The sequence below is a fragment of the Mauremys reevesii genome, linkage group 4 (genome assembly GCF_016161935.1).
Source record: "Mauremys reevesii isolate NIE-2019 linkage group 4, ASM1616193v1, whole genome shotgun sequence".
NCBI classification, from domain to species: Eukaryota; Metazoa; Chordata; order Testudines; family Geoemydidae; genus Mauremys; species Mauremys reevesii.
In genome coordinates, this window is record NC_052626.1 from 138,325,005 (window position 1) to 138,345,965 (window position 20,961).

At 56.0% G+C, this 20,961-nt stretch overlaps 1 protein-coding gene across 1 annotated transcript; it reads right to left on the reverse strand.

Moving 5' to 3' along the window:
* Positions 1–71: 71 nt before the first annotated feature.
* Positions 72–3,248, reverse strand: LOC120404717 (protein FAM170B-like). Its single transcript, XM_039537652.1, has 2 exons — positions 2,524–3,248; positions 72–1,800 (listed from the first exon to the last, which is right to left on the reverse strand). Exons 1-2 carry the CDS (start codon positions 2,591–2,593, stop codon positions 995–997), a joined length of 876 nt encoding a protein of 291 aa, XP_039393586.1. The 5' UTR covers positions 2,594–3,248; the 3' UTR covers positions 72–994.
* Positions 3,249–20,961: the final 17,713 nt, after the last annotated feature.

The following is a 20,961-nucleotide window of genomic DNA, read 5'->3' on the forward strand; positions in this document are numbered from 1 at the left end:
CTCTGCCCACACCCCCCTTCCTCCCACCCAGCCCTTGCCCACATTCACCTTCCTGACCTCCAGCCCCTTGCCCAGACCATGTAGCTCCCTGCCCAGCTCACAAGCCCCTGAGACGCTCCGTGACCCCAGGGCATCCCCCCGCCCCGACGGGAACCCCCAAAGTAAGTCACTTAGCTGATGTCTGTGCCGGCGGCGCCTCCCAGCTCGCTGCTCTGTGGGGCAGAGCCCAGGGCTCAGCCTTCAGGGGCTGTGTGTTGTAGCCGCCCCATGCGTCCATCTCTGGGGATGCTGCAGAGAGACGTCTTCCCATCACCTTCCTCCCGTCGATGGGCTGGAGTCTGTGTGCGTCTCTAAGGACGCGGATCTGCTACCGACCCTCCATCCCTCTGGGCGGCCGGCGGCCAAGGCTTTAGGCTGGGTCCTGGCAGGGAGAGGGCTGGCTGATGCCGTCAGTTCTTTCCCTGTCGCTGGTGGCTGGTCCGGGTCGGCCAGAACCCTGTGATGGGGTGGGGCCCGGCCTTGCTGTCTGGGGCTCTGCTGCCATCCTCAGGGCCTTGCTGCGGGAGCTGCGGGTTGCTCTTCCGGCCGGGCTGGTGGATGGGAGGGAGCCCAGCAGCTCCGGTTCGGCCTGTTGGCCCCGGAGCGGGGGAGCCCGGTGTGGGTCTGGAGTGCTGGGCTGGGATGCAGTTGGCCTGGCGCTGCTGGAGCTGCCAGTTCTCAGCCCTGATGCTCATAGCGCTGGTCTTTCCCAAGCAGGGACCCGGGCGTATCACGGCGAGGCCCAGAGATCGTTGTCCTGGCCTCAGGTGCAGATCGGGTCTGGCTGGCAAGCCGGGAGCGGGCAGGGCTTCCTAGCCGGGGGCAGCGACTGGCGTGTGTGCCCCGGACCCGCTGCTGGCGGCACTCGCCACCCTGTGGCTTCAGGGGTCCTCTGGCAGAGTCGTTTCCGATCTCAGCCAGCAGCTGGGCACCCCCCGGCACGGCCTAGCCAGGCCTATTGGGCAGCCTTGCATGGGCGCCGTATCTGTCCCCCACACTTGCTGCACTCCCGGACGCGTGGCTGGCGTCCCCGGCCCCCGCATTGCCGTCTCCCCTGGGACCTGTCTCTCGCCCTCAGCTGCCCCAGCACCCGGTAGTACACGCGGCAGCTGAAGCCTTCGCGCAGCCCCTGCTTAACATGGTGGGTCAGGGCCTCCAGGCTGGGAAAGACTCGGCAGCAGGCCAGGCACCGCACGCCCTGCTCCATGGTGAGGAGCCACTCCGGGGGCGCTCCCGTCGGCTGCTGCGGCGCCTCCTCCGCCGGCCCCTCAACGCCGCACTCTGCCACCGAGTCCACGTCCCCCAGCTCGGACTTGGTGTGGGAGCTGCTCAGGTCCGAGCCGGCAAAGCTTTCTCCGCCGATGTACTTGCTCTTAAAGATCCGAGGCCGCTTCCGAATGGCTTCAAAGCCGGCCCCGGTCTCCCAGGCCACTGAGACGCCGTTCACAGCCCGGACCTTCATATAATAAAGGGCCTTTTCTTCTGCCTCCTCCTCGGCCTCTCTGCCACCTGCCGAGCGCTTTCTCTTCTCGCCTGAGCCGGGAGACTCACATGGCGGCTGCGCACACAGGCGGTTGGAGGCCACGGGTTCCACGCCGCGGGTGGAGGAGTGGCTGGTGACCGATGTGACCACAGAGGTGTGCTGGCTTTGGTCCCTGGGGCCAGCAGGAGCAGAGCCCCCCTCCTCTGCTGTTTTCTCAGGACCAGGGCTCCCGGCAGAGACGCCCTGATGAGGGGGCGACTCCCTTGATCTCTGCGACTCTGAAAGCAGAATGAAAGCCCAGGTCCTGTGGCCATCGCCCCCTGCGGTGAGTCCCCCACCCGCTCCCAGCCCTGTGTCCCAGGCCCAAAGGGGCCCCCCGCGGGCAGGGGGAGGGGGTGGGGAAGGGGACTCACTGAGTGCGACTATCAGGGGAGCGCCCGGTCAGGGGTCCGACACGCTGCCCCCAGGGAAGGGCCAGAGCCCCCTCGCTGGGCACACTGGAAACTAGGCTGGACAGAGCCCTAGAGAACGTCCTGTCGGTGCCCATGCTGCCCTGGCCTGGGGGGATGGACACTCTGCCCCACTGGGCTGCCTCAGCCCTGACATCTGTCACCCTGGCAGCCTGCGACCGGGCTGTGCCCATCTCCAAGGCCCCTGGCTTAGGCTTCTCACCCCAAGGGCACAGGACTCTTTGCACTGGCGTTTCTACATGGAAGAGCCATTTCGTGCCCCCAGATATGATCTCCACTGTGTGTGTGTGTGTGTGTGTGTGTGTGTGTGTGTGTGTGTGTGTTTGTCCCTCTTCCTCTTTTCCATTGAACCACCTCGAGGGCTCTGTCTCTCCTCACGTGGGGAGTCTGTTTCCCCCACTGTGCCCTGGTGGGGGGGGGTCTCTGTTTCCCCCCCTCCCCCTTACCTCCCTGGGGAGGCAGAGAGAGTTCGAGTTCCTCCTTGACCAGGGACCCCGAGTGTCCTGTGGGCCCAGGGAATGTCCTGCTCACCTGACCCGTCCTGGGCAGCTCCAAGGTTCGTCTCTGGGGCCTCGGCAGGAAGCCCTTGGTTGTGCACCATGGTCCTGGCTCTGGGGACTCGGGCCAAGGCTGGTGCTTGTCACAGTCCTCGAAACCTGCTGGGGTCTCTGTCCCAGCACTAGCCAGAAAGTCCGGGTCTCTGCGGGGGAAGGGATGGCGGTTCTGGTCCAATTCTCCAGCTAAATCTCCAACTCTCCCAGTGCAGGCAGCAGAGACAGGAGCACGACTGACCTGAGCCAACGGTTTGATCCAAGGGGCACCAGAATGTTGTGGTCTGAATAGCCCTGGAATGTTCTGCTCCAAACGGCATCCGGCTGTTTGGGTCCGAATGGCTGAGAAGTTCTGAGCTGGGTGAGGTCATTGCCAGCTGGGATGACAACGCCGAGTTCCGGGCCACCTGCTCTTGGGTCCGGCAGAGCCTCCTCGAGTCCCATCCAGGGAGGGCCGAGTTCATGACGTCCCAGCCAAACCACTCAGCTGGGTCTATGCTGCACAAGCCCCGGGAGGGCCCATCCGGGCTCCGATCAGGGAGGGTGGAGCCATATCAGCCTCTGGCTTTGTGCTGGCACAGACCGAAGAGCAGGACCATTCATATTAGTGTTGATTTGGGTTACGGTGGGGCTGAGAGGCCCAGTCAGGACCTGGGCCATTGCTGGGTGCTGCCCACGCCAGAGTGAGAGACGGTCCCTCTCCCGATGAGCTGCCAGTCTAAATGGACAAACAGAAACAGACAGACAGCGAGTCCGAGCCCAGCACACTGTCGGCAGCGGCCCCAGCACAGAGCTGCTCGGAGATGCCTCCCCCCGCCCCCGTTCTAATTCCCCAAACCACCACTCCCCTCTGCCCACGGGCCCCAGGCAGGCCTGCTCGCTGTGCTGCCATTCACCCCACCCTGACCCCACAACTAGCGCTGCAGGCTCCAGGTGGGGAGGGGGAGATGGGGGGCACGTGTCCGCTGCTCAGGAGTGTCCAATGGTGGCTCCTGGATGCTTTTCTTCCTCCCCCTGGAGGCCTCTCAGACCCCCACCAGGATCTAGCTGCCCCCCAAGGAGACCCCAAATCAACAAAGGCTTCTCAAGGCTTAACTCATGCCGAGGTTCGCTGCTGTCTGTTCAAAGGGACACACCCCAGCCAGGGCCGTGTCACTGTGCCACCTGCACCCAATCCCACCCACAAGGGACCTGAACCCCTGGGCAGAAGTGTGATGTCCACCAGTGGGTCCTCTCACCCCCATACACCTGCCCCCCTGCCCCTGAGCTCCCCAGTCCTGGGCACTCTGGCCCATGCATGGCCCCATCTCTGACAGAGGAACCAGGTCTCCCCAGTTTCTGTCATGTTGATACTGATTCTTTTCCGCTGGGGAGATTCTCTCCTTGCAGTTCCCATCCAGCCCTGTTGTAAGTCAGAGACCCGCCAGGGGTCCTAGGCAGAGCTGTGTAGGGGGATCACAATCCAGCTGCCTCTGGTGAAGGGCAGGTCTTCTAGCTGGAGGGGCCTTTCGTGGGGCACCCACCAGGGGGCGCCTTTGTTATACCAATATAATAAAAACCAGCAGGATCTTATTAAGAGGGTTAAGGCAAAGATGCCACATTTATTGTAAATACCATAACAAAACAAAAGACAGCAAAAGACAAAAGCAAACAACGTTGTTTTACTACTTATTTCTATCACTACTTATTCCTTACACACACACACACACACTCTCTCTCTCTCATTCATTCATTCAGGTTCTGTATAGATGTTATAGTTACCAGCCTAGATGTTGCTCATGCCAAGTTACTGGCCAGGTATCTTGGTCATGAGGATGGAGCAGTCTGTGTCAGATGCATCTGATGCTCCTGGAGGCTGGCAGCAGAACCATAGACTCAAAGTCCTCAGTCTTTAGAGTCCAGTTTTATAGGAATTTATTCCTATGTCAGTTCATGAGAGTTGCTTCATTTTGCTGTTGCTAAATCAATCAGCAGGTGGCTGGCTCCATGTTATTAGATGTTTTGTTTTTCCTTCCTTTGAGGTGTGGTGGGTGGATTCCAGTTTGCCCTCTGGGGTCATCTGGTTGATCCCACTTGACACCTTCTTCAGCCGACACTGAATTCTTCAGGCTGGTGACTCCCTAACCATTCAGTCACATACATTCTCTATCTTAATCACATCTATTTCGCTGTCTCTTCACTTTTTGGGGTGTTACCAATTTATGTGAGACTCCCTGTCTTTTAACAAGCAAAGATAAAGTGAGATGAAAACTTACAGAGGGTGGGGTCTCTCTCTATACACTATAACAGCTACTGTTTTGGCTTACTTAGAGTTAATTTATGTTTAGCAAGTTTTATACAAAGTATTTTTTTGAGCTTAACAAGTTTTATACCAAGTATCTCTTTGAGCAGGATTCACACAGACACAGCTGGTGGCTTGCAGGTTAGAGGCTAAATGTTGGGAATCACAAATTTACTTCTAACATAAACCTTAAGTTATAAAGTATCAATTAACAATAAATCAATAAATCATTTCTCCTATAAACCATGTTTAATATAAACCTTCTTTAATATCCCTACACCTTTCCAACTGTGCAGTGCAGCTGTTCCCCCCAGCCAGGCTGCAGGGAATGGAGGTGGTTCTGAGCGGAAAGTGGCGGAATAAATGCTCTGGGTAAGAAGTCGGTGACGCACATCCCAGCCCCTTTCTTGTAGCTGATGGCAAAGAGCTGTGGCATTGCAGTATCAGCTGCATGCAGGGCAGCCCTTGGGGGCCACCAGCTGGTGTGAGGCCATGTGGGTCTGTCTGGTATATTTCTGTGCATGGGTGGTGGGTATAAGCTGGTGGGGTGTCACGGAGTCCCCGGGCGATGCTCTGGAACTGCTCCCCACAAAACCAGTCAGGACTTTGGGGAGCCTCCTCTCCCTTGGAGCAGACTGTCTGCAGGGCAAGAAGCTCACACGGCTTCACCTCCTGGGTCTCTCCTTGGAGCATTCAGCATCCTCTGCCCCTCCACGTGCTTCCCACGGTGAGTCCGCCCCGGTGGGGTCCTGGGGAAGCCGCGGGATCCTGCCCCCCCACTTCGCAGTCAGACTTGACTCTCAGCCAGCCAGTAAAACAGGTTTATCAGATGACAGGAACACGGGCTAAAACAGAGGTTGTAGGTACTGAGAACGGGACCCCTCAGCCAAGTCCATTCTGGGGGCAGTGAGCCAGACCCCCACGTCTGCACTTCACTCCTAGTCCAGACTGAAACCCCCTCCAGCCCCTCCTCCTCTGGGCTTTGTCTCTTTCCCGGGCCAGGAGGTCACCTGATCTCTTTGTTCTCCCGCACCCTTAGCATCCTCTTGCAGGGGGGAAGGGCCTGGCCATCAGTTGCCAGGCGACAGAGGGTCAGCCAGGAACTGAGCCCCCTCCCCCAGTATTCAGAGGGAACATTAAGAACAGTCCCACTTCCTCACAGGGGGGCTCAGCTCGGACCAGTGGCCTGGAGCTTGGGGCTTGGGACAGCTGGTGCAGTGTGGCCAGGGCCAGCTGGTGGCCAGGGGCAGCTGGGATGGTTCAGCCAGGGTTCCTCTGGCCGTGCTGGGGGGTGGGGCCTCAGGGCTCAGGTGGGTGATGGGGTGGAAGAGGCAGGGTGGGGCTGGGGTCTCACGTCCCTGAAGTGGAGGTTCACGCGCCACCCATGCGTGTGTGTCTGGCTTCCCCACTCGTCCCGAGCAGCTCAGTGCCAGCGACGGCGCAGGGCAATGGGGATTGGGCCCCATGGGTGGCGAATCTGCAGCCTCCACCAGGTGCTTGTCTGGTCCCTGCTCTGCTCTTGGAGGACTCTAGGTTTTCCTGATATTTAACCTCCATTTTCCTTGCTGCAGTCCCTGGACTCTGTTTCCGTGCTCATTGGGCAGAAGGCAGGATCAGACCCCGCCACCGAATTGCCACTGAAGACCCGCCCCAGGACACGCCGCGGAAGTGCCAGAAGGACCCCCTGCTGTGGGTCTTCAGGGCACTTCGGTGGCGGGCTCCAGAGCGGAAGGACCCCCCGCCACCGAAGACCCGGAGTGGCAGAAGCTCCGGGGACCTGGGTTCCGCAAGAGTTTTCTGGGACCCCCGGAGCGAGTGAAGGATCCTGCTCCAAGGGCCCTGAAAAACTCTTGTGGGGGCACCTGCAGGGCCCGAGGCAAATTGCCCCTCTTGCCTCCCCCTGGGTGGCCCTACACAAGACCTCCTTGCAGATCTGCAGATGGCTGCAATTCCCCTGCTATTCCCCTGGGCCCTCTGCTGCAGACCGGCCACACCCCAGCCTTGTCCTTTCCTGAGAGGTTTTACTGCCCAGGTGTTTGATCCTGGTGGCTGTTCTCTAACTCTCCCCTACCCTGCGTCCTTCCCAAAGTGCAGGGCTCAGCGCACAATGCAGGCTTCCCACAAGGCCTGCAGTGTGCCTTCCACCAAAAACTGCTCAGACTTCAGAAGGACCCAGCTCCTCAGCCTGTCCCTCCTCTGTGGACTCTCCACTGCAGGCTGGTCATGGTGGCTCTTTGCCTGCAGCTCTGAATGCTGAGTGCAAAGCTCCTTACAGCCAGCCTGCCCCAGCAAGGGTTATGTGCAATAACGCAGTGCTGGACAATGAGATAATGCCGTGTTGGGTGATGACATGATGCAGTGTTGGGCGATGAGATGACACCATGTTGGGTGATGACGCAATGTTAGGTGATGAGATGACGCAGTGTTGGGAGATGACGCAATGTTGGGTGATGAGATGACGCAGTGTTGGGTGATGACGCAATGTTGGGCGATGAGATGATGCAGCGTTGGGTGATGATGCAATGTTGGGTGATGAGATGACGCAGTGTTGGGTGATGACGCAATGTTGGGTGATGAGATGATGCAGTGTTAGGTGATGAGATGATGCAGTGCTGGGAGATGATGCAATGTTGGGTGATGAGATGACGCAGTGTTGGGTGGTGATGCAGTGTTGGGTGATGAGATGATGCAGTGTTGGGTGATGACGCAATGTTGGGTGATGAGATGACGCAGTGTTGGGTGATGACGCAATGTTGGGTGATGAGATGATGCAGTGTTAGGTGATGAGATGATGCAGTGCTGGGAGATGATGCAATGTTGGGTGATGAGATGACGCAGTGTTGGGTGATGATGCAGTGTTGGGCGATGAGATGATGCAGTGTTGGGTGATGACGCAATGTTGGGCTATGAGATGACGCAGTGCTGGGTGATGATGCAATGTTGAGCAATGAGATGATGCAGTGTTAGGTGATGAGATGATGCAGTGCTGGGAGATGATGCAATGTTGGGTGATGAGATGACGCAGTGTTGGGTGATGATGCAGTGTTGGGCGATGAGATGATGCAGTGTTGGGTGATGACGCAATGTTGGGCTATGAGATGACGCAGTGCTGGGTGATGATGCAATGTTGAGCAATGAGATGATGCAGTGTTGGGTGATAACGCATCGTTGGGCGATGAAATGATGCAGTCTTGGGTGATGAGATGACGCAGTATTGGGTGAAGATGCAGTTTTGGGTGATGAGATGATGCAGTGCTGGGAGATGACGCAATGTTGGGCGATGAGATGATGCAGTGTTGGGTGATGACGCAATGTTGGGCGATGAGATGAAACAGTGTTGGGTGATGATGATGCAATGTTGAGTAATGAGATGATGCAGTGTTGGGTGATAACACTTTGTTGGGTGATGAAATGACGCAGTGTTGGGCAATGAGATGACACAGCGTTGGGTAATGATGCAGTTTTGGGTGATGAGATGATGCAGTGTTGCCAACTGTCGCCACTTCATTGTGCATCTAGTGATTTTTGGTCCAGTTATTAAAGCCTGTAGAATGCAGTGACTGCCTGAGACCCTTGGCTTTCCCTGACAAAATTTCCAGCCTCAGGAATGTGATCTGACTGTGCCCCCACATGCCCAGAAATCAGCAGGCAAAGGAAAGATCCCAGCTGCGGAAGAGCCTCCTCACCAACGGTTCACCCTTTCTTGGCTGGCCATAACGACCTTTTCTTCCTAGCAGCCCCAGGCGACAGCCACTCTGGCCCTGCAGTGTCTTCCTCTTCCTCTGACTTGGCTCTTCGTCCAGGTCTCTTTTACTCCTGCCCTATGCAGGGTAATTGAGTCCAACCCACCCATAGTCTGGCAGGGCCCCACTGGAGCTCTGGCCCTGCTTCAGGCTTTGTGGGCCTTCCAGTCAGGGACGTCTCTCGGTTTTTTGCTGCCCCAAGCAAAAAAAAGGTTGGCTGCCCCCGTCCCAGCCCTGGGCTCCCCCCACCCCCTGCACCCTCCTGTTCCACAGCCCTGGGCTCTGCCACCCACACCCCCTGCAGCCCCAGGACTGGGCTTCCTCCTTTCCCCCCAACCAGTGCCTTCCCCCCACCCCACTGCCCTCCCAGCCCTGGGCTCTCCCCCCACCCTCCTTCACTTGCAGCCCTGGGTCACTGGTAACTCGCTCCCAGGGCGGGTCATTCAGCAGGAATTTTGGATGTGCACAAAACACAGACAGGATTGGTTCCCATATGGTGACAGAGCTGCAGTAAAGTGGAACAATTTTCAGCTGGTGTGATTGGAGGATATCTGGATGCATATTATAAGACTCTCCTCCATAAATGAGGAAAAGTTGAGGTGCCTTTATTATTCTTTTGTTCCACTCTTTCTTTCTATGGGGAATTTGCCAATGCAATATCACTGTCTTCCTTTTAAACAAACAAACAAAAGTCAATGGCTGTTGAAAATAGCAATTCCAGTCCTGATAACCACTGGGAAGCATTTCTTGCTCCATTTTATCCTACTTTTTCTACAGCAAGTGACAGTGGTTCAGTATATTTGATTTTCGAGAAATGAAGTAAGAGCTGCCCAAACTGAGCGGGAGCACTCCTGAATTTTGAGGTGTTCAAATCTGGAGGGCAGGTGCTGGGGTGGGGGTGGGGCTGTGGGCTCCATGGGGGAGCACGGCAGGATGTGTGCAGCAGCGTGTCTGGAGCTGCGTGGAGCCAGACACGCTGGTCTGAGTGGCACGGTAAGGGGGCTGTGGGGTTGGAGAAGGGGTAGGGAGTTCCGGGGGGGCAGTCAAGGGACAGGGAGCAGGGGGGGTTGGATGGGGCAGAGGTTCGGGGGGCAGTCAAGGAACAGGGAGCGGTTGGATAGGCATGGGAGTCCCAGGGGTGCGTCAGGGGACAGGTAGGGGGTACGGTCCTGGGGGGCAGTTAGGGGCAGGGGTCCTGGGAGGGGGTGATCAGGGAGCAGGGGGGAGTTGGATGGGTTGAGGTTTCGGGGGGGGCAGTCCGAGGAAGTGGATGGTGCAGGGTGGGGCTTCCCTCCCCCTGGAGTGTCCTGTTCTGTGAATGTTCAGATCTGGTCTCCCTGCCATCCACAGCACTCGCAGCACGCTGCCGCATGAGGTCCCCTCCTTCCTTTCCAGTTGGTAGTGGCCAAGGGAATGCTGGGAAATGTAGTTCTTTCCCTGCTCCAGGGCTGGCTCTATAGGCAGGGAGCTCACCAAGGAACTACAGCTCCCAGGGCCCCCTGTTGGTTCTCAGCTCCCATGCCGCCCCTGCAAATGGGCTGCCCCAAGCAGGTGCTTGCTTTGCTGGTGCTAGAGCCGCCCCTGCTTCCAGTCCTTGGCTCTGGGGTTCTCAGGCCTCCATCGTAGGTGGGCTCGTAAGGGGACACTGCCCAGAGGCTCTGTAGGAAGCAGAACTGGGTTTCCCCTCTTCTAAACCTTCCCTACACAGTTGACACCTTATACAGGTGTAATGGGGGGGGGAGGCTGATAGGGGCACAGGCTTCCATTAACCCCTTCCTGCTCAGAGTGGCGTCTCTACACCCCCTCACATCAACGTTTATACATTAAAAAGATCTCCGTGTTTATAGGGCAATCTCATGATGTTGGGGCTGGCTCCTGAGTTTGGACCGCTGGGGGCTGGCCGTCCTGATCTCTCCGCCCGCTCTGACCACCGCCACAAGCGAAGGAGTTCTGAGTCACGGCAGCGGCCGGAAGGGAGAGAAGTGCATCTGCTGCCAGGATGTCAGTGGGTCAGAGAAGAGGGAGGGAAATGAATCATGGCCCCAGGCAGTCAGGGTGGGGAACTCCCCTGAGAGAAGAGAGTTAAGATCTGGGACTGTTTCCTCTGGAAAGGAGAAGTGTCAGGTGATGGCTGGGTACAATTTCTGAAGGGTAGGTGCAGTGGTGGCCAATTTCTCCTTTCCCACAGTTCGAGAACAAGAGATGCCCCAAGGACATTAAAAGGCAACTTATTTAAAGCAGGCAAGAGGAAGCACCTTGGTACACAACCCAGAACAAAGGCCTGAGACTGGATCAAGGGGAGATTCTCCCTGCCCCCCCCCAGGCCCCTTCCCGTTGCAAGAGAGGGCTGGAGCGGTGTGAAGACCCACATCCAGCCAGAGCCGATTCCTCCTACACAGCCATGGGGCAGCCGACGCTCGCTGCACGCTTGTAGGGGGTGTGCTGGGGGAAGGTTGGGGTGGGACGGGCCTGTCATGGGGCAGATTCTGAGCAGTTCTGTGACCCTTAGGGCACCCCAGGAGGCTGCTGTCACTTAGCCAGGCTCCCAGGGCTGGCTGGTAAAGCAAGGGCTGCCCCAGCCTGTGGAGCAGCTGAGGCTGGGGAGGGTGCAAAGGTGGCATAAAGCCCCCTCCTCCCCATCCCCTGGGCTGTGAGCTCTGTGCTGCATCTCTTTGCCCAGCCCCCTGTGTGTCGAGCTGAGAACAGCATCGCAGACACACCAGCCCAAGGAACACTCCTGGGGCTGTCGGCCCCTGTGCGGTTCTGGATCAGTGGATGCCGGATGAGCAGGATCAATCTCTTCTGCGCCTGGGCTAGTATCAGCTGGGTCGGTAGCAGGGGGATATGGGCCTATCTGGGTACAGCAGGAGCTGGAGATGGAAGTTCTGGAGGGGGAGCCCTGCGCTGTGGGTGAATTCCCTGCTGTGAAAGTAGAATGAATTATATTGTACAAATAAGAATGGATTAAAGAAATGTTGTATGTACCTTTAAGCAGAAATAAGAAATGTTGAAATACAGGTGCCAGGAAAAGAAACATTAGGCATAAACAATGGTGCTAATGGCAAAACATTAACAGAAGATAGGTAGTAGTTAGTAAGAAAATAAGATATGCATGCCTAGCCCAGGTAAACTTATCTGATTCTGCTCCCTTTGTTATCTTGTTAAGTTCTCATCCTTTTATCTGTATAAATAAGATAGTTTGTGTCTTGCATGGGGCTCACATTATCTGGGTGTTATTAGCAGAAGCGCTGTGCTAATAAAACAGAGTGGTCTGACAAACTGTGAGTCCTGAGTCTAACTTTGACACGGCTCTGCCAGCGACTCCCTCCATGACCTTGGCCCAGTCCCTTAGTCTCTCTGGCCTCAGGTCCCCGCTGTGAAATGGCATTAATGACACGTCCTTTTCCCTCACTCCTTGCCTGATCGCTTAGAGTGAAGCTCTTCAGCGCAGGGGCTGCCTCTCCTCGTGTACGTGCAGCACCAGGCACACGGGGCCCTGATCTCTCCTGGGGCCTGCAGCTGTCCCTGGGCTCTGAGGAGGGATGATAGTGGGCTGGTGAGACCAGGAGCCTGTGGTGCTGTCGGAGAAGGCGGTGATGGCCAGTGGAGTGTTGTGTACAGCAGGAGCTGGGATGCCAGACCAGCCACAGAGCAGATCTGTGCTGATCCGGCAAACCTGCCCTCCTAGGAATTAGGGAACCCGACACTGCGAGGCTGGATAGTCTGGAAGAGCCCATAACCCCAGTCAAGTCAATGGCAAGACGCCCACTGACGTCCCTGGGAACTGGCCTGGGGCTTTATAATCTGAGCTCGCTGGGGCAGGACTGTGTCTGGCAGAGGGCTGTGCGCATTTACAGCACTGCGTACACACGTGTAACAATACTCCCTGTCCTTAGCTGGCCGTACTGCCGGGTCGCTGAGCAGGAGCAGGGACCGGCCGTATGTGCTGGGATACTGAGCTCCGGACGGAGCAGCAGCCCCCGTTCCTATATCCTTATAGACTAGCCGTGCAACCTCCTAGCTCCATCTGTGGGCCCCATCGCCATAGCGATTCTCTGTCATTAATGAATTTCCCCCTTCCTGAAGCATGGCTGTGCCATTATCTCCACTTTACAGATGGGAAACTGAGGCACGGAGCGGCTGAGGGTATCTCTACTCTGCAGGTAGACACCTGCGGCCGCCCCCTGCCAGCTGACTTGGGCTTGGGCTAAGGGGCTGTTTAACTTCACTGTAGACATGGGGGTCTAGGACCCCACAATTAAACCCAAGCCCAACGAGCCCAAGTCAGCTGGCAGGGGCCAGCTGTGAGTGTTTGTGTGCAGAGTCGTCATATTCTGTGTGACTTGCCGAAGGTCACCTGTGGTAGAACGAGTGAATCAACCACCCCCTTCTCGCACCCTGAGGGGTTGGGGCGGGGGAGTCTCACTCTGGTGTCCTTTCTGTTTGTGGGTTTCCAAGATCAAAGGAGCGATTCTGCTCTCGGCTCCTCTCTTGCGGTTCCTTTGAGCGATCAGAAACAAACCACATCCTGCCTGTGTCGCCCTCCTGCCCCAAGCCCCCGGAGATGCACACAGGAGCCCAGGGCTGTCATGTCTTGATCTGGGGGCTCTTCCCCACCCCCCGGCTCCCCCTTCTCCCACCCCATTTCTGCGCCATGCAGAACCACTGAGATCTTTGTGCTTCTTCTCTCTGCCGGCCCCAGGCCCAGCAGGCCAGGCATGCCGGGGCCCATCGCACCAGAAATTAAACCACGTGACCTGAGCTGGCTTTCAGGGCAGGTCCCGCTGGCAAGGTGTTGCAGTTTAGTCTGCCTGGCCAGTGCAGGTCAGCCACGAGCATCGTGGTGAAAAAGCTCCGTTATCTTGCCTGGGATCGATGTCAGACTGACAGGCCTATAATTACCCGGGTCAGCCTGTTAACTCTTTTAAAATATTGGCCCCACGTTAGCTTCCTTCAGCCATCAGATCTCATTCTGCCTTGGTCTGCTACACTAAAAAGCCCCCCGTAGGGTCAAGTACCTCCTCCCTGTGTAAGTACTTATAGACCGAGGTCAAGTGGCGACTTAACCCCTCTCTTTGGTGAGCTAAAGAGATTCCTCGAGTCCAGCTGAGCACCTTGGCCACAAGGCCTCCGCCCTGGCTAAAGGGAGGGGATCTCAGGGATCTCGGGAGCACCCATAACTGTCGCACACAGGTACTCAGACAAGGAGAGTGGAGTGGAAGAGAGGGGAGAAGAGGGAAAGGGAAAGGAAGGGATAAAATAACAGGGCGAGAAGTATAGGGAGGGGGAGAGAGGCTTGTTGCTGGGAACACCTCTCTGGGGGGACAGGGACCCTGATGGGTTCCCCAGGCCACTGATCCCGTTATCTGAGAGATCTGAGCCATGAGCTGTCCCTGCTGCATGCGGGCAGAGCTCACCAGAGGGGCCAGGTGTCTGGCAGTTCTGCTCCCCTGAGCAGCAGGCAGAGCCAGGCAGCCATAGGCCCAACCACAGCCCCCAGAAGGCAGCACAAAGCGCAGTTGGATTCAGCCTCAGGCCACAGCCTCCGGCAGACGGCGCGTCAGAGTGAGGGCAGGTGGGTGCCGCCAGCGGGAGCAGAGGAATTCACAGTGACCGGCTACATCAGCCTAGTGTCTCTGGTGAGGCCTCCCTGGCCTAGCCGCCGACATCATTATAGCAGGGCACGGGGTGGAGCCCCAGCTGGCTACCAAACCGGCCCCTGGTTGTCCTGGACTCCTGGAAGCAGAGACTGTGAGTGAGGAAATCGGGGGGGCCCTGAACTGAGAGGGGGAGGCCAAAAACGGCACCAGCCACTCAGGGTCCAATTGTTTGGTTCTGTGACTTGTGCACCGTGAGGTAACCGGGGGTGCGAGGCGTTAAAGTGTAACTATTTGTCTCAGGTCAGCCTGGCCTGTCCCTTTTCTCCACTCTCCCTCCATAAAGTTTGTTTGTTTAAACCTCTGTGCTTGCAAGAGGGGACGGATTTGCCTAGCAAAGGCACCCGGCTTATAGGTTCCCGCATTATGGGGTGGGGTCTTGAGCCAAAAAATGAAGAAATTGTAGAGAGTCCCCTAAAATAAGGACCCAGCCCTAGTTGCTGCTGGCGCGATTGGCAGCGGTTACATTTTGCCCTCTGCATTGGATATGGGACTTCCCATGGGAGGCTCTTTGTGCCTGAATGCAGCCTTGTATTCAGACCTGCCCCGCTACTGTCATCATCTTCATACAAAACACGCCTCAGGAGGTATCATTTGAAAACTAATCACTGGGGATGTCAAGTAATTGCAGTGAACTCACACGATTAACTAAAAAAAATTAATTGTGATTAAAAAAAATAATCACGCTTAATCAGTTTTAATCAGATTGTTAAACAGTAGAAACCAATTGAAATGTATTCAATATTTTTGATGTTTTTCTACATTTTCAATATATTGATTTCAATTACAACACAGGATACAAAGTGTAAAGTACTCACTTGATATTATTGTTATTACAAATCTTTGCACCGTAAAAATGATAAAAGAAATAATATTTTTCAGTTCACCTCATTCAAGTACCATAATGCAATCTCTGTACTGTGAAAGTGCAACTTACAAATGTAGCTTTTTTTTTGCTACGTAACTGGACACAAACATAAAACAATGTAAAACTTTAGAGCCTAGAAAGTCCACTCAGTCCTACTTCTTGTTCAGCCAGTCGCACAGACAAACAAGTTATTTACGTTTATGGGAGATGCTGCTGCCCGCTTCTTGTTTACAGTGTCACCTGAAAGTGAGAACAGATGTTCGCATGCCACTTTTGTTGCCAGCATTGCAAGGTATTTACAATATTTATATCTTAAGCTGTTTGTGTAAGCCTTTTGTTTTGTTTTCCCCCTCACCCCTCCTTTCCCAACAGCAGTTACTTTAAACATTACATTTAAGCGTGTTAGAAAAGTTCCCATTCGCATGCTTATCTTTGGCCTTGTCGGCCCAGGCGCATGTAGACTTTCCCCCTTTCTATCACTAGCGCTTTTGCTAGTTTGAGTGAAGCTACAGCTGTTAGCTGTTTGCTAGAAAAGCTGACTGTTACACATTTTGCTTTTAGGCTATTAACATTTAGGTTGGTTGAAGTTCACAAGATGGAGTTGCTTTGGCTCACGTAGACCCAGAGCAGGGGCGCTTAATTGACACTCGTGGTCTTCCACCCCCCCCCCCGAGTTACCTAGATTTATGCCTAGTGACACCAACAGTGGGGCGTCCCTCCCCCTGGAGTGTCCTGTTTTGTGAATGTTCAAATCTGGTCTCCCTGCCATCCACAGCACTCGCAGCACGCTGCCTCCTGAGGTCCCCTCCTTCCTTTCCAGTTGGTAGTGGCCAAGGGAATGCTGGGAATTGTAGTTCTTTCCCTGCTCCAGGGCTGGCTCTATAGGCAGGGAGCTCACCAGGGAACTACAGCTCCCAGTGCCCCTGTTGGTTCTCAGCTCCCATACCGCCCCTGCAAATGGGCTGCCCCAAGCAGGTGCTTGCTTTGCCGGTGCCTAGAGCCGCCCCTGCTCCGGGGTCTCCCTTCCCAGCGATGAGCCGGCGCCGGCACTTCTGTGCGAGGGAATCTCGCCTTCCACCCCACTGTGACCCTGGCTCTCCAGCCCACAGCACCGTTGTTCCCCTCAGCAGGTCCAGCAGGTTTGGCCCCACCTATAGACTCCCCCTGGGAAGCCGCCAGCAGCTGATAAACACAGCGACACCCAACAGCTGCTTCACAGCCAAGGATTAGTTCTGCACAGGAACATGGCAAACGGGAAGCAAAGGCCGGTGAGAGACAAAAGTTTATTCGAGATCTCAGAAAAGGCACTAGGAGACCAGCATGTCTCAGATCAAGCGCGCTGATACAAGCAGCTTTCCCTTTTTATACCCAAGTTGTTTACTTCAGCTTAGTTTCCCCCTTCCTCCCCTTCCCCCTTCCTTCCCCTAGCAACCTTGGCTGCTGCAATTTGTAGCTTGTTAGTAAATTTTCCTTCTACAAGTTATTTTGTCCCTGAGCTAGCGGTACGTAGGCCCCCCCTTATCACTACTGCTTTAGCCCGGTTTGAGCTGTGCTGCAGTTGATAGCTGACTGTTACACATTCTGTTCTGCAGTTGCTGGCAGTTTAGGTCGGTTAAAGTTCAGCATGGAGCAGCTTTGGTTCACTTTGGCCTAGAGCAGGGGGGCTCCATTGAAACTCGTGGTCTTCCACCCCCCTGAGCTACCCAGTTATGCCTAGTGACACCAACAAGGTGCCGAGCGCTTTCTCTTCACACCCGCGCCGGGGGGCTCACATGGCGTCTGCGCACACAAGTGCTTGGAGGCCACAAGTTCCATGCCGCGGGTGGAGGAGTGGCTAGTGACGGATATGGCCACAGAGGGGTGCTGGCTTGGGTCCCTGGGGCCAGCAAGGGCAGAGACCCCCTCCTCCGCTGTGTCCTGAGGAACCTCCCTCCCGGCAGAGACCCCCTCCTCCGCTGTGTCCTGAGGAACCTGACTCCCAGCAGAGACCCCGTCCTCCGCTGTGTCCTGAGGAACCTGGCTCCCAGCAGAGACCCCCTCCTCCGCTGTGTCCTGAGGACCAGGGCTCCCGGCAGAGACACCCTGATGAGGGGGCGACTCCCTTAATCACTGCGACTCTGAAAGCAGAATGAAAACCCAGGTCCTGCGGCCATCGCCCCCTGCGGTGAGTCCCCCACCCGCTCCCAGCCCTGTGTCCCAGGCCCAAAGGGCCCCCCCGCGGGCAGGGGGAGGGGGTGGGGAAGGGGACTCATGGAGTGCGACTATCAGGGGAGCGCCCGGTCAGGGGTCCGACACGCTGCCCCCAGGGAAGGGCCAGAGCCCCCTCGCTGGGCACACTGGAAACTAGGCTGGACAGAGCCCTAGAGAACGTCCTGTCGGTGCCCGTGCTGCCCTGGCCTGGGGGGATGGACACTCTGCCCCACTGGGCTGCCTCAGCCCTGACATCTGTCACCCTGGCAGCCTGCGACCGGGCTGTGCCCATCTCCAAGGCCCCTGGCTTAGGCTCCTTACCCCAAGGGCACAGGACTCTTCTCCTCTGGGCAGGGCTGGCTCCAGGCACCAGTCGAACAAGCTGGTGCTTGGGCGGCAGATTCCAAGGGGCGGCATCCCGCTGAATCCTTTTTTTTTTTTGCGCCGCCCTTGCAGGTTTTTTTCTTTTTGGTTTGCTGCTCCTGCTGCCCTGTAGGGGGCGGCGGCACAGAGGAGGGGAGCTGCTCGGAGCAGCGCCAGGTCTGCAGCAAGCCCGGCACAGCAGCCCGCGTCCCTCCCTGCCTGCCCCCCGGAGCCCTCCCGGCAGGCGGCGCGGCAGGAGGGGCCGCATGGTGAGCGTCCCACTTAAGGAAGCCCTGGCCACCCCCCTTCTCTCTCTCTCTCCCCCGCCAGCTGGGGTGTGCACTCCGCTGCCGGGGTCTGCAGGGCTGGGAGTCCCCCTCCACCCACGCTCCCGCCGCCTCACAGGTACTTTTTTTGTTTTGTTTTTTCTTCCCTTTGCTGCTGCGGCCGGCAGGTTTGTTTCACAGCCCTCGCACCCCCTCTTTGCTGCTCTGGCCGGCAGGTTTGTTTCATGGCCCCCGCCCCACTCCTCGCTGCTCTGGCCGGCAGGTTTGTTTCATGGCCCCCAGCCCTCACTGCTCTGGCTGGCAGGATTGTTTCACGCCCCCCTCCCCGTCATCTCTCCAACTGGCTGGCAGGTTTCCTTCCCCACTCGCCCTTTGCGGCTCCGGCCGGCCAGCAGGTTGGATTCCTGCCCCTCCCCTTGCTGTTCAGGCTGGCTGGCAGGTTTGTTCTCCCCCGCCCCTTCGCCGCTCCGCCCCCCATGCAGGTTTTTTTTTTTTTTTGCTTGAGGTGGCAAAAAAGCTGGAGCCAGCCCTGCCTCTGGGACCTCCCTCTCGCCCTCAGCTGCCCCAGCACCCGGTAGTACACGCGGCAGCTGAAGCCTTGGCGCAGCCCCTGCTTCACATGCTGAGTCAGGGCCTCCAGGCTGGGAAAGACTCGGCAGCAGGCCAGGCACCGCGCGCCCTGCTCAATGGTGAGGAGCCACTCCGGGGGCGCTCCCGTCTGCTGCTGCGGCACCTCCTCCGCCGGCCCCTCAACGCCGCACTCTGCCTCCGAGTCCACGTCCCCCAGCTCCGACTTGGTGTGGGAGCTGCTCAGGTCCGAGCCGGCAAAGCTTTCTCCACCGATGTACTTGGCCTTAAAGATGCGAGGCCGCTTCCTAATGGCTCCAAAGCCGGCCCTGGTCTCCCAACCCACCGAGACGCCGTTCACGGCCTGGACCTTCATATAGTAAAGGCACTTTTCTTCTGCCTCCTCCTCGGCCTCTCTGCCACGTGCCGAGCGCTTTCTCTTCACGCCCGCGCCGGGGGGCTCACATGGCGGCTGCGTACACAGGCGGTTGAAGGCCACAGGTTCCACGCCGCGGGTTGAGCAGTGGTTGGTGACGGATGTGGCCACGGAGGGGTGCTGGCTTGGGTCCCTGGGGCCAGCAGGGGCAGAGACCCCCTCCTCATAACTGTGTCCTCAGAACCAGGGTTTCCGGCAGAGACCCCTGGGGATGAGCCACTGGATCAGTTGTAAATGCCATTACTGAAATCTAATCATAGGGACTGGGTTAAAATTTGTCTGTAGCAGGAATGACAGTTCATTGTGGTGAGAGTGGGGCTCACGTCTCATCAAGTTAGCTAGTCCCTTAACTCAGCAACAGTTGGTTAGGTCCTCACTGTTGTACTCAGCCATCTATTAACAACTACTCAAATCTATAAGCGAGCATTGGTCTAGGCATGTGGAAAAATTGTGTTATCTTCCTGGCATGGTATCTTCCTGGTGTTCAGCATGAAAGTTGCAGCCCTGATAGGAGACTCACTCGTGCCACAGGTGCCATGTTGGGTGAGAGCTGCAGTTCTCAAAGACTGAATGTCTTCACCAATGATGATGGCAGGGAAGTGGTCCCTGTCGATAATAGGGGTATGTAGTGATGGTCATTGGAGGGGTGTTAATTCCTGAACTGGAGGCTCAGTGAGTGCACCCACTTCCATTTGCATGTCACAGACACCTGTGTAGAATAAGGGCCAGAGATAACTATATGGCTTTCCCACGGGACCAATGTTCCATCCTGGAGGATGGGTTTTGTGTACGGAAAACCTGAAGTCAGGACAAGCCTTATCTCAAATGTTGGGACCTGACTTAATGGTGCATGTAATGTAATTCAATGTTTGATACAGCAGTGAGGAAGGACGCCATTATCTGGTGTGGATGTGGGTGGTTAACGGTGGCAGGCAAGCCTTGCTTAAATATCTCGTTCTTCCTATTGTGTTAAGCCTTTTAATAAATATTATGAAAAACGTGGTAGGGCAATTACAGTGATTCAGTGGATAGAAGGGTTTGCTATTGTGGAAACAAAAATTCCATGGGGAATGGATTTGGGTTGTGTTCTCACAGTGGTATGTGGACTTATTATTTTGATTGCAAATATTATTATGTATTATTTCATTCTGTTCTCAAAATCATAGTTAATTGTTAATAAAATTAATTATAGCTCCTAATAAATACAAGGAAGTGGTGTTAGTGGGGTCTAAGAATTGTTCTTACCCCAAAACCAAATGGGGGAGCTGAAGGGGATGCTTGTGTTCATTCTGGATACAATGTGCTTTGCAGGGTACTTGTGCCTAGGGAAGCCCACTGTGGCTCACCAGCCTCGGAACATTCTAGAGAAAGCCAGGGGGAGGGGGTGAGCTCAGCATGTGGCATGGCGCACTATGAGCATGTGATAAACAAACCCCTATATGGGTTTGTTTAACTGTGATTGGTTAGAGCTTCCTGTTCTGTAAGTTGTTCTATAACTTGTTCTATATGTGCCATGTGCTATACACTAGCCAGGGGAGGGGCTCCTGGCTGGAGGGACTCTGCCTGATTCTTTGTCCCAGGGGCTCTCCTTGTGCACATATTGAATAAAGCCTTGTTGAATTGAATCACATCCAATCGAAGTCCCTTGATTCTACCCAGCATCGGACTCACTGGGAACCACAAAATCCCACCAGTCTCTTGACGCAGCGAGCAGGGTGAGAAATATCTTTCTGGATCACAACCTACAATCTAATTAGAGGGTGAGTTTGTTCATTTTTTATTTGGTTGTGTGTCTCTGACCTGACTGGTGACTCTCATACCTTTTGTGGTAAGCAAGTCTTGGTGCTGGGGAATTCAGGGAGTTTGTTGCAGTCTTAAGACATTGTACCTAGTGTGGGGGCTGGCTAAGCTGTAAGTTCCTCTGACTAAGTGCTGTTGAAGTGGGAAATCAAAGAGGCTGTCATAAACAGATAGTTAAGGGTTCAGGTCTCTTTTACCTGTAAAGGGTTAACAAGCTCAGTAAACC

Excerpts from the sequence above, each read along its gene's own strand:
- LOC120404717 (XM_039537652.1), bottom strand. The coding sequence starts at position 2,593 with ATGGTGCACAACCAAGGGCTTCCTGCCGAGGCCCCAGAGACGAACCTT. Across the intron at positions 1,801-2,523 it reads AGCTGCCCAGGACGGGTCAG|AGTCGCAGAGATCAAGGGAG; the intron begins GTGAGCAGGACA and ends TTCTGCTTTCAG.